The following is a 19445-nucleotide window of genomic DNA, read 5'->3' as shown; positions in this document are numbered from 1 at the left end:
ATGTGCTGTTGCGAGTGTGTTCAGAGCGCGAAAGCCGACCACGGGCAAGAGCTGCCAAGGCGGGCGCGGCGGGCCAGGTCAGCACCAGGGACCATGCAGGCTTTCATTCCTGTGTGAGGGACGCGAGGCGTGGCGTCCGCAGGTGGGACCATCACACGGATGGAGGGGGCGTGGTCTGTACTACCTTGAGGCGTCCGAGGTCCATGGGGACCCTGTAGTGCACAGCGCAGCCCAGCCTAGAGCGGAGGGCTGCCCGTACCTCGCTCCAGGCAGCTGCACTTCCCCTCCCAGCTGCTCGGGCCCGGCCTCCGCAGGAGATGTGCCAGGTCCCCTCCTGTCTGGTGGCACTTGGTCTCCATGGGAACGCTTGGCAACACGGGGTGCCCAGGGTCCTGTACGGGGTGTTGGCGGGATCCGTGTCAGCTCTTGCCTCAGTCTGCTGTGAGGGCTCCCAGCCCACTGTGGCACGAGGGCCCACCGCCTACCTTCCCAGCGTGGCCCTGTCTGCTGGCAGCTGCCCATGCGCCCAGTGGGCTCTGCCTCCTCCCCTGCCCCCTTCCCTCTCCTCTCCTCTCCGCTCTGGCCTTCCGGGTGACGCCTGCACAGACCTGAGAGCCTGTAACGGCTTCCCAGGTCCCTGTAGAGCAGCCTGCAGCTCTCGTTCATCCAGCGGCTCTGACCCGGGAGGCTCTTCCACGTGGTGGCCTGGTACGTGGTTTTCAGTACACGTGGTTACGTCCTACCACGAGCCCAACTCCAGATCTGGTAGAAGTGGCGTGCTGCCCGTAACCCAGGTCCTGCGCCCCCTCTGCCCACGCACTTCACTGCACATGGCTGTGCTCTTGCCCCGTCTGCTCCTGTCTCGAATCCAGAGCACGCTTTCCACCTGGCGTCCCCACGGACCCCGGGCCCTGCCTCTCGAGCTCCGTCTGTCTTGCTGGACGGGGACTGGTGTGGCCAGGGGACCCCTCCTGAGCGGGGCTCGCAGCTAACGGGAGCCAGTCACACCTGCCTGGAGGAGCCGTGGTGCCCACGGGAAACGGCGACTCTCCTCAGGGGCAGTGCTCCTCAGCACCGTCCCGATCGTCCTCGCTCCCTGGACCTGGCTGGATGGTGGTGAACAGCAGGCATTTTCGGGCCGAGGAGGGGCCGCCTTTACGTCCCTCGGTCTCTCCACCCACCCACTGTCTCCACAGTGGGCTGCATGTTTCCCTGCTGGCTCCGCAGGTCATTCTGACCACGGTTGCTCTCAGGGCTGGGATCCTGGGCCTGTGTGAATAGGTCCCATGGGGTGGGCGCAGGTGGGCCCTCTGGTTTCCCAGGAGGAACCCAGCTGGCCGGGCACCCCATCCCCTTTCTGGTCTCCACAGGACAGCAGGGTGACATTGCCAGGCCCTCCTGGGCACTGTGGCTCGGTGCTGGGGCGCGGCCAGTGAGTCAGACAACAACACTGGTCTCCATCCCTCCCCAGGGACTGCGGCCTCCCTGGCTCACATGCTCCACGTGTGTGTCCACAGGCGCTGTTGTGGACAGGCTGCCTTTCTATTCCAGAAACTTCCAGACCCCCACCAAGGAGCACTTGTTATCCTTTCACTTTGCATAAGGTCCAGCGGAGTGAGTGGAGGGTCTTAGGATGATGCGAAAATCTGGATTCAAATTTGAATTTTGTGCCAGGAAGTAAACAAAGAATGATTTTGGTAATCCACTAAAACCTGGGGGCTCTTAACTTCCTGGCCTCTTCAGGCAAAATAATTGAAATTCTAGGAATATTGTTTTTCCATTTAAGAAGTCACATTGTTTCTTATTTCCATTAAATTCTGAGATGATTTAAAACAAGAATTCATTAAGGCAGCAATAAACAGCTCAGCAAATCAGAACTGTTGTTTTACAAAAGATGCAGACATCGCTCACCTGGGTCTCAGGCCTGGGACCCCCAGCCCTTGCACCTGACCTCCCTTGCCCTCACACCCTGACCTCCCTTGCCCTCGCACCCTGGCCTCCCTTGCCCTTGCACCCGACCTCCCTTGCCCTTGTACCTGACCTCCCTTGCCCTTGCACCTGACCTCCCTTGCCCTTGCACCCTGACCTCCCTTGCCCTTGCACCTGACCTCCCTTGCCTTTGCACCCTGACCTCCCTTGCCCTTGCACCTGACTTCCCTTGCCCTTGCACCCTGACCTCCCTTGCCCTTGCACCCTGACCTCCCTTGCCCTTGCACCTGACCTCCCTTGCCCTTGCACCCTGACCTCCCTTGCCCTTGCACCTGACCTCCCTTGCCCTTGCACCTGACCTCCCTTGCCCTTGCACCCTGACCTCCCTTGCCCTTGCACCCTGACCTCCCTTGCCCTTGCACCTGACCTCCCTTGCCTTTGCACCCTGACCTCCCTTGCCCTTGCACCCGACCTCCTTTGCCCTTGCACCCGACCTCCCTTGCCCTTGCACCCTGACCTCCCTTGTCCTCGCACCCTGACCTCCCTTGCCCTTGCACCTGACCTCCCTTGCCCTTGCACCCTGACCTCCCTTGCCTTTGCACCCTGACCTCCCTTGCCCTTGCACCTGACCTCCCTTGCCCTTGCACCCTGACCTCCCTTGCCCTTGCACCCTGACCTCCCTTGCCCTTGCACCCTGACCTCCCTTGCCCTTGTACCTGACCTCCCTTGCCCTTGCACCTGACCTCCCTTGCCTTTGCACCCTGACCTCCCTTGCCCTTGCACCTGACTTCCCTTGCCCTTGCACCCTGACCTCCCTTGCCCTTGCACCCTGACCTCCCTTGCCCTTGCACCTGACCTCCCTTGCCCTTGCACCCTGACCTCCCTTGCCCTTGCACCTGACCTCCCTTGCCCTTGCACCTGACCTCCCTTGCCCTTGCACCCTGACCTCCCTTGCCCTTGCACCTGACCTCCCTTGCCCTTGCACCTGACCTCCCTTGCCTTTGCACCCTGACCTCCCTTGCCCTTGCACCTGACCTCCCTTGCCCTTGCACCCGACCTCCCTTGCCCTTGCACCCTGACCTCCCTTGTCCTCGCACCCTGACCTCCTTTGCCCTTGCACCTGACCTCCCTTGCCCTTGCACCCTGACCTCCCTTGCCCTTGCACCCTGACCTCCCTTGCCTTTGCACCCTGACCTCCCTTGCCCTTGCACCCTGACCTCCCTTGCCCTTGCACCCTGACCTCTGCACATGGCACAGCTTCCGCCCCTAGGAGATGGTGCACAGACCCTGAGCACATGCTTCTTTCCTACACATTTCGTCTCAGGGGCTCAAGGAGCAGGTGTGGGGAGAGGTCTGCCACAGCCCAGCCCCTGGTGGGCAGGAGAGCTGTTCCTGGGATGGCTCGGCAGCTTCCTGAAGGCTCTCCTGCTGCGGGAGCGACTTGGTCTGGTGTGTCGCCCTCCTGGAGGCTCTCCCTCGGGACTGCTCCGCATCCCTGTCTCACATTGGAATAAGCCTGTCCTCCTCGGCCTGGTCAGGAGTGAGCGGCGGGGGGAGAGTTGAAACCCACCCCTCGCCTCCTCGTGGAGTTCTGCAGGGCCCCAAGAAAGTGACCTGCCTCCCTGAGCCTCCTGCAGCTGGCCCCCTCCTCCCTCTCCCTTTGTCCTTCTGTTCAGTCGCCCGTGCCTTCTGCTGTCAGCCCACAGGGAGGAGAGCTTGCCTTAAATCCATTCTGGGAAACCCACGAGGAGAGCAACAAATGAGAACGTGCCTTGGGGGACCCCGTGGGTGCCTCCCCAAGAATTGAGAGCAGGACCTGAAGAAGCTGCCTGCACCCACTGTCCATGGCAGCACCGTTCACCACGGCCAAAAGGTGGAGGCAAGTGGCCACCAATAAGTAAGCGGTGCAAACGGAGCATTATTCAGCCTGAGAAGGAAGGGGATTCCCAGGCCTGCGGCGACATGAGCCTCGAGGACACTGGGTGCAACTGACCAGCCACAGAGACACCAATGCTGATGTGGCCTCTCCTCTGGGTCCTAGAGCAGCCGACCTGCAGGCAGAAGTGCAGCAGCGGTGGCCGGGCTGCGGGAGAGGAGGCCACGAGTCGTCGTTTGACGAGCACAGCGCTTCGGTTTTGCGGGTGGAAAAGGCTCAGGAGCTCTGTCGCGCTTGTGAGCAGGCAGCGGATGCACTTCAACATGGTTTTGGTGATTGATCTTATGTTTTTTTTTTTTTTAACCACAATTTAAAATACATACAGGCTAGAAATAAAAGACTGGCAGGGGTTGGGGCATCCACAGCAGGCCCAGGGATGCAGCAGGCAGTGACCAGCAGCGACCACACTGCGGGGTTGTTTACCAGGCTCCATGCCAAGCGCAGGAGGCAGAGCACAGGGGTGGGGGCACAGGAGCAGCCTCCCCTGCCTGGGCTGCTGAGCACCTCTCAGTCACACACTACGGAGTCACCACGTGGAAAACTCCCGCCTGGTCCCCAGGGTGGGCAGAGGGCGGGCGTGGGTCCCGGCTCCATGAGCATGTGGCCCCTGCAGGCAGTTTGCAGCTTGCCCACACCCACCGCGTGAGCCGTCCAGATGCTTTGGGATTCATTCTGGAGAGGTGTCGCGCTGTGTGCGTCCAGGTGCCTGGTGGACACGGGAACGGTCTCAGTCTGGAAGAGCAGAGCTCTAATGCAGCTCTCAGGAAGTTCACAGCAGAGCCGAGGACCATGCGATGACCTGGAAATGAACAGGACAAAAATGGGAGTCAGAGCAGCAAGGTCAGCAGCGGGCAGGTACACCCTGTGAACCTGGGTCCGGGAGACCGAGCAGGTGGAAAGAAGCCAAAGAAGGAGCTGGAAACAACCAAGAAGCAAATCTGCAAAATCTCCTGATACAGAAATGGACATAGAATGGTGGGAATTAAACAGGAAGTCAGACCCACAGGAGGGAGGGGGGCTGGAGGTCAGCGCTGAACAAGTCGTTTAGAGGTGGCAGAGAGAAGGAGGGCAAGAGCGTGGCACGAGAGAGAGCGAGAGTGCACAGCAGGGGAGGAGCGGTCCTGTGGGGAAGGAAGAGGGACCCAGCGGCAGGGCACGGATAAAGACATTCCGGTGGACCAGTGAGGTTAGTGCGAGAGGCAGATTCACAGGCATCCAAGAAAGGCGGGCCGTGGAGTGCACCCCGCCCTCGGGGCAGGCTTGCCAGGGAAGCCCAGGAGGAGGGGGCCCTCTGCCTGCCGGGAAGGCCGGCTGAGCCCCTTTCCTTGTAAGCCAAGCATTTCTGCTGGTCAAGAATATTATCAAGAAAGTGGAAAGACCAGCCTCAGACTGGGGACTTTTTTTTTTTTTTTTTTGGTTCCGAGTATAGAACTCAGGGGCCCTCGACCACTGAACCCCGTCCCCAGCTCTGTTTTGTATTTATTTAGAGACGGGGTCTCACTGATTTGCTTAGCACCTCACTTGCTGAGGCTGGCTCTGAACCCGCCATCCTCCTGCCTCAGCCTCCCCGGCTGCTGGGATTATAGTCGTGGGCCCCTGCACCCGGCTGACTGGGAACATATTTCTAGGACATAATTAACTAAGTTCTTGATCACATATATAGGTGCACGCACACGCGCATGCACACACACACACACACACACACACACACACACACACACACACAGATCACATATACACATGTATACATGTCGGGCCAGTAAGTAACCCAGTAGAGAAATGGGTCAACGATCTCACAGAGAGAAAATTAAAGTGAACAGAGATGTTCAGCTTTATTACTAATGAGGGAAATGCAAATAGAATTAAAATTAAATGCCATTTTATACTTACCTGGTTAGCAGACAGGAAAGGAGCACCCAGCACCGTTGAACGTCGGTGGGGGTGTGGGCCACGCAGCTCCTGCGTGCAGCCTGTGGGGATGTACCCTGGAGGGGCCTTCAGAAGGTACCTGGCGCTACTTGGAAGGACGGGACATTTTCAGGACCAGTACCCCATTCCGGCAGATCTGTGCGTTTCCTGAAAACCACTGTATTCCTAGTAAAGCTGAACATCCGTGCTCCTGGCAGCTCCACTCCCAGGTGTGTATTTTTAAGAAGTCACGGCACTTTTGTCCTAAGACACAGGTCCAAGAACATTCACAGCAGTCAAAAAGAAGATTAAAAGGAATACAGAAGCTTATGTCTTCCCCATAAAATGCATAAGTGAATCATCCACATAGTGGAATATTAAACAACAGTAAAAACGGACATTGCAGCTATAAAATCCAATCTGGATCAACCTGGGAACATTATGTTGAGTGGAAAGAGAAGCAAACAGTGGGTTGTAGCTTCACATCTGTGAAGTTCAGCACATAAAACTGAGCAGTGGAGAAGTGTTGGAAGTGGACACACTAAAAGAAGAGAAGGAAGGGATGATAAATAAGCAGACTCAGGACAGCTGCTCTCTGGGGTGGGGAAGAAGGTGGTGGGATTGGGGAGCGGACCCAGGGAGCCTCAGAGCCGACTGCACTCTTTCTTTCCTGTGCTGTGCCATACATGACCAACAAATGCTCTTTCTTTATACTTCATACATGCTTAAAATATGTGTTTGCTCCTATTTAATGTCTAGTGAACATATTTTTTAAAACATGGTGGCTGTGGTTACTTAGCGTAGAGGCAAAGGCCCTCCGCAGGGCAGAGTCCGTCCCTGATGCGCAGCACAGCACAGACCCTGCGTGTGGCCCGGGCAGGAGGAAGTGTTCAGGTGCGCCCCTGCCCCTCCGGGGGATGCAGCCGCAGAGGAGGTGGACGGGCCCGGTTTGGAGGACGTTGTGACAGAGGCCAGTATTATCAGACTCTCTCTGTGTCAGGAGGGCAACCGTTGGTTTTTTGGGAGACCGGGCAGCATGGAGCGTGTCACTCTTCAGTGGTCATGAAGAAGCAGATGGCCACCCATGACACTTGCCAGTGTGTTCTCCGGGAAGGCCAGGCGAGAGGCCGCCCAGCGCTCCGCACGCAGTGTCTGCGGTCGGAGGAGGGAGCTGGGCATTTCCCCTCCAGGCCTTCTTGTCCTGCCTTCTGTGTTCTTCCCCTGCCAATCCCTGGGCTTCACGCCTCCGGGTCCCCTGTGCTCCCCGCGGCAGAGTCCAGCTCTCCTTGAGGGGTGGCGGTCCCCAGCTGAGCCACGGTCAGCGTCTGGCTTTGCGTCTGTCCTGAGCCTGCTGTGTGCCTAGAGTCCTCTTCCCGGCCTGGCCCAGGCTCCGTGGAGCCTCAGTAGGGATTGGGTACACAAATCAATGAGGACCCACTTTTATCTTCAAAACTGAATTCCTTCCCACAGGATCAGGGTGGATTGGGGTTAAACCCGGTCAGTCTGGTTGTGAATTTCCCGGTGCCTCAGACTTCCTGGCTTAGATTCATTCCATAACTATTTCGGATTTTGTCACAGCAAGTTTCAGTGACCTCGATGGCAGCCATCAGACCTCAGTGCTCGTAGGAAGAGCCATCTCAACACTGCATTCAGTCATCTGGGAGCTCCTGGCTGGATCCTTACCTTCCATGGCTTTATTCCCAGGGGGTTTCTTGCCCTCAGTGATCGGCAAGCATTAGAGGTTCAGTGGGAATTTACATTGGGTTTGGGGCGTGTCGGTCTCGAGATCCCTTGTCCAGGGCTGCCCCGCTCTCCGGGTGTCCCTTTTGGACTTTGAGCACCTGCTCTGCTGCTGCGGTGTCTGTGACAGTGGCTTGCCTCCTTGAAACCCTCTCTCTGTCGTTTCTTTTGGTATCTAAAGCACGTGAGTCCAGAGCTGGAAAACTCGTCAAGTTCTTCGGCCCAAGGAAAATTTAACCGAGAGCAGTTTTACAAATTTATCATTTTCCCTGGCAAGTGGATTAAAGTCTGGTATGATCGGCTCACCTTGCTGGCGTTACTCGATCGGTAAGCCACGGGGCATGTGCACGAGCAGCGGACGTCTCGCGGGCAGTAGCAGTAGCGCACATGCATGGTCTTAGAGATCGCTGCTTGCCGAGGCTGCCTAGTGTCTCCACGCCGCGCCCCTTTGCTGCCAACGCAGATCAAGGCAGCGAGAGCCCGACAGCTGGAAACGTGACGGTACAGCGGAAGGTGCGAGCTGGGGACAGGGTTCAGGCCAGGTTAGCTTGGGGACAGCTCGTGCTTTGGTCTGCTGTGTCCTGCTTGTCTCTCCTGGGACAGCTTTGGCTTCACCTGCAGCACAGGGTCTGGCCTGGCTGTGTGGCCGGGGGAGGAGCGGGGGAAGGGTGCGTGCCCAGCTCTTCCCAGTGCACGGGTCCTGACCTCCGCTGCCCGTGCTGTCCGCTCACTCCAGCGCTGGCCCCTCCGGGGCCCTCTCCTGCCGCCCCTCCCTCGGGAAAAGTTGCCAGTGGCTGGGCTGCGCAGGCTGGTCATGCTCCAGGAGAGGGCTGGGCAGGGCTTCCGTCTGCGCCCGCTGCCTGGGCTGCACAGGGGCTCTGCTGTGATCTGCAGGCTGCGGCTCTGCTGGGAGGTGGTTCAGAACTGATAATGCAAACGCTGTTCTGCAGCTCGGTGCCAGCCCGTGGGTGACGGCCAGGCTGCCTCGCAGCTGTTGGTCCCCCGGGGACAACTTGTTATGGTAATGTTATAGCCATGTCCTAAACAGTGTGATCGCGCCGGAAAAAAACGACAGTCTCGCAAAATTACAGCAGTAAATTTCCAGACTCACCAGTCAGGGAATGGAGTTATAATGGCTTTTCCAGCAACACTATGTCACTCAAGGGGCACATGGAAGGGGGACATTGAATGCTTAACTAATAACCCGAGAGCATACATTCTGTTAGATGAGGCATTCTTTTAAATATTAATTTTTTTCTTTTAAAAAGGAATCATTGGGAGATGGAGTAGCATGTGTTAACCCTTCATGTTAAAAACAAATCTATGTCAGGCTTGGTAACCCACACCCGTAATCCCAGGGACTTGGGAGGCTAAGGCAGGAGGATGGCAAGTTTAAGGCCAGCCTCAGCAACTTAGAGCCTCAGCAATTTAGTGAGACTGTGCCTTAAAATAAAAAATAAAAGAGGGCTAGGGAGGTAACTCAGTGGTAAGACACCCCTGGTAAAACCTACTTGGTGACAAAACAATTAGCCAGAAATTCTGTTGAGATCTGAGAGAGAAGGATAATGGTCACTGGCTGCTTTTGAACGTTTATAGCTTCATGGCTTCAGTCATCTTCTGAACCTTCTGAGGGTTTTTAACCTCAAGTCCAGGTGACCTGGAAGCACCCCTGCTCCCTTGCCCAAGGACCCCCCAGCAGGCGTGGGCAGCCCCTGGGCTCTGCAGTGGCCACAGGAACCTGAATCTGTCTGCTCACTCGCAGCACTGTGGCCTTGGGTGGCCTCAAGACCTCTCTGTGCCTGTTTCCTGTTAGCTGGGAGGTTGTGATATTAAGCAAATTCAGCCCATGACAGGGCTCTGTAAACTCAAGTTGCTGTCATTATCATTGTGACTGTCATGAGACCCAAGGCCCAGAAAGAAGAAACATCTAAGACAACACAAAACAACGAGATTGGCAGCGTCCCTGCTGTCAGATCCAGACCCAGGAACAGAGCGGGGTCCGCCGGAAACATTGACCTGCCTTCGAAGCTGGACAGGCTCCCAGGCCCCCTGTCCTGGTGTCCACCCTGCCTGTCCTTCCCAGAGACTGCCAAGGACACCGCTGCCCATAGCTCAGATCTAAAGCAGGAAGAGCCCAGATGCTGGCCGAGAAGAGTGAAGCGCTTTGCAAGGAGAGGGGACCCCCCAAACGGGATCCTCCGCAGGTCAGAGTCCTGGGGAGCTGAGTCACAGCAGGGTGCCCAGAGGCAGAGGTCACCTGGGCCTTGGCTATTTCAGGCAGCTGCAGCTGGTCCATTCACGTCCTCAGCCAGGGACGCTGCGTGCCAGAGGTCAAGGAAACAGGCGATTCCACCGTGAGTTTTACATGGATTTTAGTTTGACAGCTGTTACCTTTGACCTTCAGGGGCATTATTTTTAATACCAGGCATGGATGAAGGAACTTGAAGTGTCAAAATTTTAAGCCTAGAAAGGAAAGTCATGCACAGTGGAAATGAGCCTCCGGGCTGGGCAGCAGGAGGAAGAGCGGCAGCCAGGCCTGTGGTGGCTGAGCGCCTGGACCAAGGCCTCTCCGGGAGGCCCCTCTGAGCCGCGCCTCTCCTTGGCCGCTGTCCAGCTCTGGCTGCCTGTCCTGGCTGCTGGCCCTTTTCCCTCTCCTGCCATCGTCCCTTCCTGCAGAACGTTCACACGTGCTCCTTTCATTCATTTTGTTGGTCCGGGAGGCATCTGATAAGAAGCTGCCCTCTAGTCCAGCTCTCCATTCATCCACCCGTCCCTGGGCACTGCCCGCCGGGCTCTGCTGCGCACTGTCCGGTGATGAACATCACCCCAGGCCTGTTCCTGGGCTCCTGCCGGACACTGGTTGGGTGATGGACGTCATTCTGGGCCCCGTCCTCGGCTGTGCACCTGGTAAAAATGCAGAAGGTCAGAGGGACCAAGAGGGCACACAGGAAGGCCTGGCATGGAGGGACCTGCTGGCCTCAGACCTGGTGGCCAGAGGGCCTCCTGAGGAGGAGGCACACAGCCGAGGTGGAACAGGAGAAGCCGTAGGTGTGTGGGGAGCAGCACGCCACTCACACTCCTAGGCCTGCTCCTCAGTGCCATCGACCTGGGGACAGGCTCTTACATCTCCGTCCCCGGGAGTCCTGGAGGGCCACACCTTGCCGGCTGCTCTCCTGTTCTCTGCTCCCTTGATGGCAGGACTGTGTGGAGGTCTCCTGTGCGTGTTTCCAGCTCCTCTCCACACCCATGTCACCCCGCAAAACCACCTTGTCACGGCCACTGTGGGCCCTGCTCCAGCGCCCTGTCTCTGGGCCACGTGCAGTGCTCCTAGTCCTCCGCACCCTCTCTGGCCATGTCTCTGGGCCAGGTGCAGTGCTCCTGGTCCTCCGCGCCCTCTCTGGCCATGTCTCTGGGCCACGTGCAGTGCTCCTAGTCCTCCGCGCCCTCTCTGGCCATGTCTCTGGGCCAGGTGCAGTGCTCCTAGTCCTCCGCGCTCTCTCTGGCCATGTCTCTGGGCCACGTGCAGTGCTCCTAGTCCTCCGCGCTCTCTCTGGCCATGTCTCTGGGCCACGTGCAGTGCTCCTAGTCCTCCGCGCCCTCTCTGGCCATGTCTCTGGGCCAGGTGCAGTGCTCCTAGTCCTCCGCGCTCTCTCTGGCCATGTCTCTGGGCCACGTGCAGTGCTCCTAGTCCTCCGCGCTCTCTCTGGCCATGTCTCTGGGCCAGGTGCAGTGCTCCTAGTCCTCCGCGCTCTCTCTGGCCATGTCTCTGGGCCACGTGCAGTGCTCCTAGTCCTCCGCACCCTCTCTGGCCATGTCTCTGGGCCAGGTGCAGTGCTCCTAGTCCTCCGCGCTCTCTCTGGCCATGTCTCTGGGCCACGTGCAGTGCTCCTAGTCCTCCGCACCCTCTCTGGCCATGTCTCTGGGCCAGGTGCAGTGCTCCTAGTCCTCCGCGCTCTCTCTGGCCATGTCTCTGGGCCACGTGCAGTGCTCCTAGTCCTCCGCACCCTCTCTGGCCATGTCTCTGGGCCAGGTGCAGTGCTCCTAGTCCTCCGCGCTCTCTCTGGCCATGTCTCTGGGCCACGTGCAGTGCTCCTAGTCCTCCGCACCCTCTCTGGCCATGTCTCTGGGCCAGGTGCAGTGCTCCTAGTCCTCCGCGCTCTCTCTGGCCATGTCTCTGGGCCACGTGCAGTGCTCCTAGTCCTCCGCGCCCTCTCTGGCCATGTCTCTGGGCCAGGTGCAGTGCTCCTAGTCCTCCGCGCTCTCTCTGGCCATGTCTCTGGGCCACGTGCAGTGCTCCTAGTCCTCCGCACCCTCTCTGGCCATGTCTCTGGGCCAGGTGCAGTGCTCCTAGTCCTCCGCGCTCTCTCTGGCCATGTCTCTGGGCCAGGTGCAGTGCTCCTGGTCCTCCGCGCCCTCTCTGGCCATGTCTCTGGGCCACGTGCAGTGCTCCTAGTCCTCCGCGCCCTCTCTGGCCATGTCTCTGGGCCAGGTGCAGTGCTCCTAGTCCTCCGCGCTCTCTCTGGCCATGTCTCTGGGCCAGGTGCAGTGCTCCTAGTCCTCCGCGCTCTCTCTGGCCATGTCTCTGGGCCACGTGCAGTGCTCCTGGTCCTCCGCGCTCTCTCTGGGCCTCCAGTACTGTGTCGCACTTGTTTTTCCTTCCATCTTGCTGGGCACCCTTCTCAGGCAGGGAGGGCTCCAGATCCTCTGCTTCCCCCGCCTGGACGTCAGTGTCCAGGCGCTGCACGGCCCGGGCTGTCCCTTCTCTCCAACTGCCCTGTCTTGTGATCCGTTCAGTCTGGTGGCTTAAACACCATCGATGAACCAGTGGCTCTCGGGCTCCCCCTAGCCTGCCCGTCTCGGGCGTCCAGACCAGGCTGACTGCGGAACCCGCCTCTCTCCTTCGTGTCCACAGCCAGGCTCCTGGTCCACCTCACGCAGGCCGGCTTCGCTCTGGGTGCTCATCCCAGCTGACGACGCCCCGTCCTCAGGTCGACCTCCGGGCGCCGCCCCAGGCGCTCTCCGCCCGGCGCGGACAGGACCACCCTGGCCGGGCTCCTTCGTCGACTCTGGCTGCTGCAGTAGCTCCTCCCCTGCCTGGCCTCAGGCCGGACGCTCCCACAGCAGAGTGGGGCCTGAATGACACCAAGGTGCTCGCAGTGCCCACGAGGGCCCTGGTCCAGCCATCGTGCACCCTCTGACCTCGCCTCCTGTCCTCTCTGGGCTGCCCACACCCAGGCTGGCTTCCTGCTGCCCCTCACAAGCCCTCGACAGTGCAGGGCCTCTGACCGAGTGTCCCTCCCAGCACCGGCCTGACCACCTGGCCTCCCTGTTGCTGGCTCGGGTCTTCTTGCTGTGGCACCTCTGTCTTTACAGGCTGTATATTTAATGTCTCTTGCTCACACCTGCTTTGCAGCACCAGAGCCGAGGGGGACACCCCTTCTGCTTTGTTCTTGGACAGTCCCAGCTGCTGGAGCCGTGCAGACACTGTGGGCCAGTGAGCACCCCCCTTTGAAGGCTGCCCCTTCCAGTGTTGGCCGTGCCTGTCTAGGTGGAATATCGCACTCACCTGCGTTCTTCCGGTCAGTTCTTGTACAGAATCCATGTGGCCACCACCACGGGGACCTTCTTCCTCGCTCTGATCTGGGTCCTTTCTGATTTCCCGGCCATGTGACTTCCCGGGAGTGCTGTGTGCCTAGCTTGGTCCCTTTGAGCTACGATGACTCTACAGCACATCACGACCCCTGGAATCAGCCTCGTACCCCAGGGTTCAAGTGTGGATGCAGGTGAAGCCCAGGGAAGGGAGTTTGGGGCCAGGCTGAGGAACAATGTCCTGGGGAGGACAATCTGGGGAACACACTCTGGAGAGACTTTGTTCTCCTCCCCAAGCAGAAGGGTTTTTTTCAGGGAATTTTTGTGTTACTTGCTAGACTTTTAGATATTTTTAAGTACGCATCAGAATGTTATGAGCACACTGAAGAACAGGTTGCAGTCCCAAACGGGCTAGGAAATGCCAACTAGGAAACCAAAGACCCAGGTTTCCCTTTTCATTAAATATATGTTAGTTCCCCAGGAAGTGGCTTTCCACGTCGGCGTGTGCATCAGACGCTGGACGCTTGCTGCCACACCTGCTGCCCCACCCTGCTGCCCTCATCCCAGGACGTCCCTCCCCCTCCCCGGCGCGGCCCTGCTTCCCCTCCTTCCTTCTGTGGGAGACCCAGCCGGGCTTCTCGGCCACTCGACTGAGTTCTCTGCCGGCACTGTTTTTTCTTTCTTTGCATCTCTGCAGCCTCTCACTCCCTCTCCCCACTTATTTGGAGATGTGTATCTCCACATATGCAAAGGCTCCTTCCACACAGCCACCGGGGTGCGTGTGTGTGTGTTTAAGCCCCTACCAGATGATTCCTGCACTTAGTTGCGTGTCTGTAGAAGTTTCCTCCTTAGTTGTGTCTCTCCAGTTTTCTTTGGCTTTTGAAACACCAAGCATCAGCATCAGATTTTGGCTACTTTTTACTCATTTATTCACTTATTTAAAAATATTCCAGGGATTGGAAGATAATATTTTCAAAAGACCAATCTGATGAAGAACTACTATCCACAATATACAAAGAGCATTTTAAACTCAACAGTAAGAAAATGAACAGCCCCCAAATGGGTTTAAGGTGGGAATAAGAACTTCACAGTGAAGATGCGCAGATGGCAAACTCATGGAAGGTGCTCCGTGTCACCTGTCACTAGGGAGTGGCAAATGGGAGCCGCGGGGAGGTGCCCCACACAACTGCAGGTGGGGAGAAGCTGACCAGCAGGCAGCAGGTGGCTCTGGGTCAGTGCTGGTGGGAACTTGAGCCGGCACAGCCACCGTGGAAGGTAGTTGCGCTGCTCCTGAAGGAACTTGTCCTTAGCACACGTGCAACCACGTGCCCTTGGAGTTCAACTGAGAGCGCACGTCCACTCAGCCCAGGGCGAGTGTTCACAGCAGCCTGGCCATAACTGCCCAGGCAGGGCAGAGAAAGGTGGAGCCCCCGAGGCAGCAGAGCGGAGGCAGAGACGGACACACGCACACTGTGAGGCCGAGAGACCTGGAGCCGCCTCCTGCGCACTGCCGGCTGAACCAGCCAGGCTTCAGGGGCTGCCTGCTCCACAGTTCCAGCAGAAGGGCATTCTGGAAAAGGCGGACCCTGGAGAAGATGGAACTGTGGCTGCGGCGGGTGGGGCGGGTGGGAAGCACACCCAGAGCACCTGAGGCTGCGGGCTCTCTGTCCTCCTCCACTCATCAGGACCTGCAGAGCGCATGGTACCGAGCGTGAACCTGGTGGTACCCGACTCGGGAACAGCGTGCGCCGTAGGGTCATTAGTCCAGGCAAGTGTCCACTCAGGAGCAAGTGTGGCTGGGCAGTTTCATGTGCCTGAGCGGGAGGGAAGCAGTACTGTCCCCTCAATTGTGCAGTGAAGTTAAACACTCTCTGAAAACATTTCGTTTAAAATGTCCACGACTGTCTGCATGCCACGCACAGCCAACTGTCCCTGCCTGAAAAAGATGGGTTTGGGGCAGCAGCCCGCATGCACACGGGCAAACCTCGCCAGGTGAGGCGCGCTCTCTGACTCCTGTGACTGGCTGCTGACCCCAGTCCTCTCCTGGGACCCTCTGCTGCCTCCTCCCACCTCCAGCCTCTGCCTCCCGTCCCCGCCCTGAATCATGTCCTCCTACTGAAATCGGCCTCTGTGGTCATGGCCCTGCCTGTCCACCCTTTGCCCCTGCTCTTTCTCTCGAGGTCAGCCCACCATCTCTGGCACTGGACCCATGGATTCCTGCCCATCCTGCAGCCCCTCCTGTCCTCCGTCCCTCACAGCCACCCAGTCCCATGAGCCAGCGCTGCTGCCTCTGTGTACCAAGGTCCCAACCCTCCCCTCCCTGTCCCTTGTGACACTCCAGCCTGGATGAGCCCCTCTCCACCGTCCACCTCCTGTGGGGCCTCCCAGCAAGGCCACGGCCCATCGGCCCCCTCCCCTGCGGGAGGTCCCGAGACCCCCTCGGCTCTCCAGCCAGAGCTCTTCTGACTCCTGGAACTGGGCATGGAAGTCTGGCGGCTGAGGTGCTGTCTGAGAATGAGGTCCCACCTCACCCGGTCAGTGACTGCCCTCCGGCTCCGCGGTGGGGGGCGGGCGGGCCAAGCCCTGAGACATCGGGGCTGGACGAGACCTCTGCCCAGCTCTTCCCAGCCAGCACAGCACAGTGGTCAAGGAGCCCGGCGGGTTTATGTTTCCTTTATTCCAGTAACAGGTCCCTGGGGTCAAACACAGGATTTTGTTTAAACGGTACAGAAGTGAGGAGAGGAGGAAGAAGCCTCAAGACCTCCGCTGGATCGGAGGCTTGCTTGAGCTGGCTCCCCTGCCGCCGCGGTCCTTCCAGATGCACGCGGGCATGCCGCTCCGTCACCTCTGTTGTTCACATGTCTCCACAGCACCGAGGACGTCAAGGAGAACGTGCTGGCGATTTTGCTCAGCACCCTGGTTTCCCTGCTGGGATTTCTGACGCTGAGCCGAGGCTTCTGCAGGGACCTGTGGGTGCTCCTCTTCTGCCTGGTCATGGCCAGCTGCCAGTACTCCCTGCTCAAGGCAAGGAGCCCCTCCTCGCTGGCGCGCGTGCTCTCCCTGGCACGGCCTTGGAACCGTGAGGTGACGCTGGCATTTGATCTGTGTTTCAGAGCGTGCAGCCTGACCCCGCCTCACCCATCCACGTAAGTCTCCCAATGCGGGCAAGTAGCTTGTCTCGTCTGCTTGCGTTGAAGACAGACAAGTCTCCCACGTCTACTAGAAGGGCAATCAGTGCACCTAAGCTGCATCTCGAGTGTTTGAATAGAAATAGCGGCAGCAACACGCATGCATGCTGGCTGCGGCCCGGCCCGCTCTGAGCGCATGGTGTGCTGGTGGAGGGACTTCCGGGCAGGGGCAGAGCCTTGCAGAGACTCCTTTCTGTCCCCCGGAGCCCTTGTCAGCCTAATGGGAGGTCACAGATTCCTGTCACCCTGCCTGCCCTCCTTGCCCACTCTGCTGCTCGATGCTGAACAAGGTGCTGGTCTGCTCCATGCCTCAGTTTCCCACGTTGTGTGAATAAGGCCGATTACAAACGTCTGTGGGGACTAAATCGTGCATGGCGCGAGCTTGGCACAGGGCCTGACACGTAGCAATCGCCCTGGAAATGTCAGCTTCACGTCAGTCACGCCAGCTGTGGGGGCCTGGATCGTGGTTCTTACTTTTTAGAAGGTGTCGTATAGGTTTCTGGGTATGGTGCACCTCGTGGAATGGTTAGTCAGGCCCGCAGGCTCTTCAGCGGCTCACCTACTTGTGTTTTCGGTGAGAATTTTAAAGTCTCTCTCCTAGCCACTCTCTCGTGCACAGCACATTTCACTAACTGCCATCACCAGGCTGTTCAGGAGGTCTCTGTCGGTGTGCATCGTGTCCCCTGTCACCACCACCTCCCTGCCCCTCCCCGTGACCTCGTCCGGCACTCTGCGTCTGATCTGCCCCATGGCCACGTCTCTTAGGGCAGAGCTCGCAGGGCCCCCACGCTGCGCTTCCTCCCCCGGTGAGGCTGACGTGACGCTGCACATCAGCGGTTCCTCATCAGGCCCGTGGTTGCGTCCGTGGCTCGGCTGTGGGGTGCAGGTGTCTCCTGGATGGGCCATGTCCACTGCCACTGACTGATAACTGGAATGCACCTGCCAGGTCACGTGGTAGGCCGTCTGCAGCGCTCTGAGCGTCTCCGCTGTTCTCCCCGCTGGCCCACCACCCCACTGCCCTAGCACACAAGGGCGGCTCCTCCTCCACATCCCCACCAAATTACCATTTGCCTTTGTGACAAATGCCACTCTCACAGGTGTGAGCTGATATTTTACTGAGGTCCTAATTCCCATGTCCCTGGTCTGCATGAAGCAGACCTTTTTTTTTCGGTACCGGGGATTGAACCCAGGGGTGTGAGGCCACTGAGCCACTTCCCCAGCCCTTTTTATGTTTTGTTTAGAGACAGGGTCTCACTGAGTTGCTTAGGACCTCACTAAGTTGCTGAGGCTGGCTTTGAACTCAGCGTCCTCTTGCCTCAGCCTCCCAAGCTGCTGGGATGACAGCTCTCCTCCATGCCAGGCTGAAGCTGATCTTCTCACCTTTCATCCCCAGCACTCTGGCGGTTTGTAAGAAGCTCTAGGCTTGCCTGCACTGCACGGTCGAGGCCCTGCGTTCCCCGGATGAGCTCCGCAGCATGGGCACGTTGCTCAGTCCCGCTGTCCCGGCCCACGCCTTTGCACTAGCTGCTGCCCTCGTCACGGCAGACTCCTGTGGACCCCTGGGACCCCTTCCAGGGGAAGAGAGCCCCGTCTTCCCTCTACTATGCTTAAGAAAGTTCATGCCCAGGATTAAGGACTGACGTTAAGTCTACAGTAGCTCCTGTTTGGCTCATGGTGATTAAGTGAAGCTTGTAACTGGGTGATCACATGGCGTGTAAGCCTGTCTTGTTAAACCCTCTCTTCCCCATAATTGGTTCACACATAATGCATCTCCCTTTGTCCTAGAGTCTCAACGTCAAGATAAGTAGAGCAGCATAATTAGGGTATTAAGATGTATTGTGATCATCGTCAGAAGCCAGGGCAGGTGGCGTGGGGAGACGGCAGCTCTGAGGGTTCTCGCCGAGCCCACCCATGGCACGTCCGGCTCTTTCCCTTTCCGTGCCTGCACCTCAAGGCCGCTGGCTTTCTGGGCGGCCTGTTAAACATTCCTTCCCAGGTGAACTCTCAGAGTGAGGCAGAGCGTGCTGGGGCTGGGATGGCAAGGGCACCCCACTCCCACAGTGCCCTTCTGGAGACCCCGTGTGCTGTGCCGAGTTGGAGTCCCACTGTCCAGTGACCGGAGGAACAGGACGAGCTGCCATTCTGTCGTCTGCGCCGGCAGGTCCTAGGGAGCCGGGAAGGAATGGCTGTTCTTCTCTCTTAGTAAGGCACAATCAGACGTGCCCGCGTCTGCAGCAGCAATGAATCCACTTCAGATTTCTAAGAAGAGTAGCCCCGGTTTGAGTTGGCGTTTGTCCAGCAGTTGTAATGGGGACAGGAAATAGGGAGCTGTGAACTATTTCATCCTGCAGTCTGCCTGGGCCGTGCAGGTGTTTAGAAGGCAGATTCATCTGCAATTTATAGATAAGGAAACTGGAGACAGGAGACGTCCAGAGAGAACCTGCTGCCGGCTCCAGCCTTGCCTGATCCCACTCCCAGGCTGTGTCAAAGGCCCGGAGTGCTTTTCAAACCACTAGGCCGAGTGTGTCTGTGGGAGACGTTTGTTAATAAACTCAGCCAATTCTTGCTGTTAAAGTGATTGACATGTCTTCATCCAAGAGTGCCGGTGGCAATTCCTGAGCAAGGTATTAAAGCGGAAGACAGCCGCAGTCCCTGCCTCAGTTTACCTTGTCAGAATGGGGGCGACAAGGTGTGCGTCTCGGTGACCTGAGAACTGCTCACATGAATACATCAGAAGCAGGTAGAGCAGTGAGGGCCTGAGTTGTGGGAAAGAGAACCAGGTCACGGTGGCTGCCCGGGAGTTTCTGCGGCAGGACCTGAGACTGGCTGAGCCGGGAACACGCTGGGCTCCATGGTCGGAGGCAGCTCTCCCCTGCCCGGGGAGTGAGCCTGGGCTGGCGTGAGCCGGAGCTGGGGTGCCCCTCGGTCCCCTCTGAGGCTGGCTGCACCCAGCCCCCGGGCCCTCTAGGATCCTCTCAGCCTCTCTTCCTGGGGATAAACCCCCTTCTTGTTTCTTCACATCGGAAGCTTCTGACCTCCCCCGCTCCTCCCGAGAGGACCCTTGCACTGGGTTGTCCTTGGCTACCCAGGCGGGTTCCTCGCCTGCTGCCCTGCCGCCTCTGTGGCATCGAGCTGGCCTGGGTGGGCTCGGGGCA

The 19445-nt window shown here is 58.5% G+C and overlaps 1 protein-coding gene across 3 annotated transcripts in view; it reads left to right on the top strand.

The window, feature by feature from the left end:
• The window catches only part of Pcnx2 (pecanex 2), a 181434-nt gene that overhangs the window by 38405 nt on the left and 123584 nt on the right, over positions 1-19445 (top strand). For all 3 annotated transcript variants that reach the window (XR_007104322.1, XM_047520586.1, XM_047520585.1), the window contains exons 10-12: positions 7695-7840; positions 15973-16126; positions 16216-16248. Coding sequence is in view for 2 of the 3 variants with exons in the window: in XM_047520586.1 (XP_047376542.1) it covers positions 7695-7840; positions 15973-16126; positions 16216-16248 (333 nt within the window). In the remaining variant the exon portion in view is untranslated. The remainder of the gene's footprint in view (positions 1-7694; positions 7841-15972; positions 16127-16215; positions 16249-19445) is intronic.

The sequence above is a fragment of the Sciurus carolinensis genome, chromosome 12 (assembly GCF_902686445.1).
Source record: "Sciurus carolinensis chromosome 12, mSciCar1.2, whole genome shotgun sequence".
Classification (NCBI taxonomy): Eukaryota; Metazoa; Chordata; class Mammalia; order Rodentia; family Sciuridae; genus Sciurus; species Sciurus carolinensis.
The sequence above is the reverse complement of the archived record's forward strand: the minus strand, read 5'-3'. Positions and strand labels throughout refer to the sequence as shown.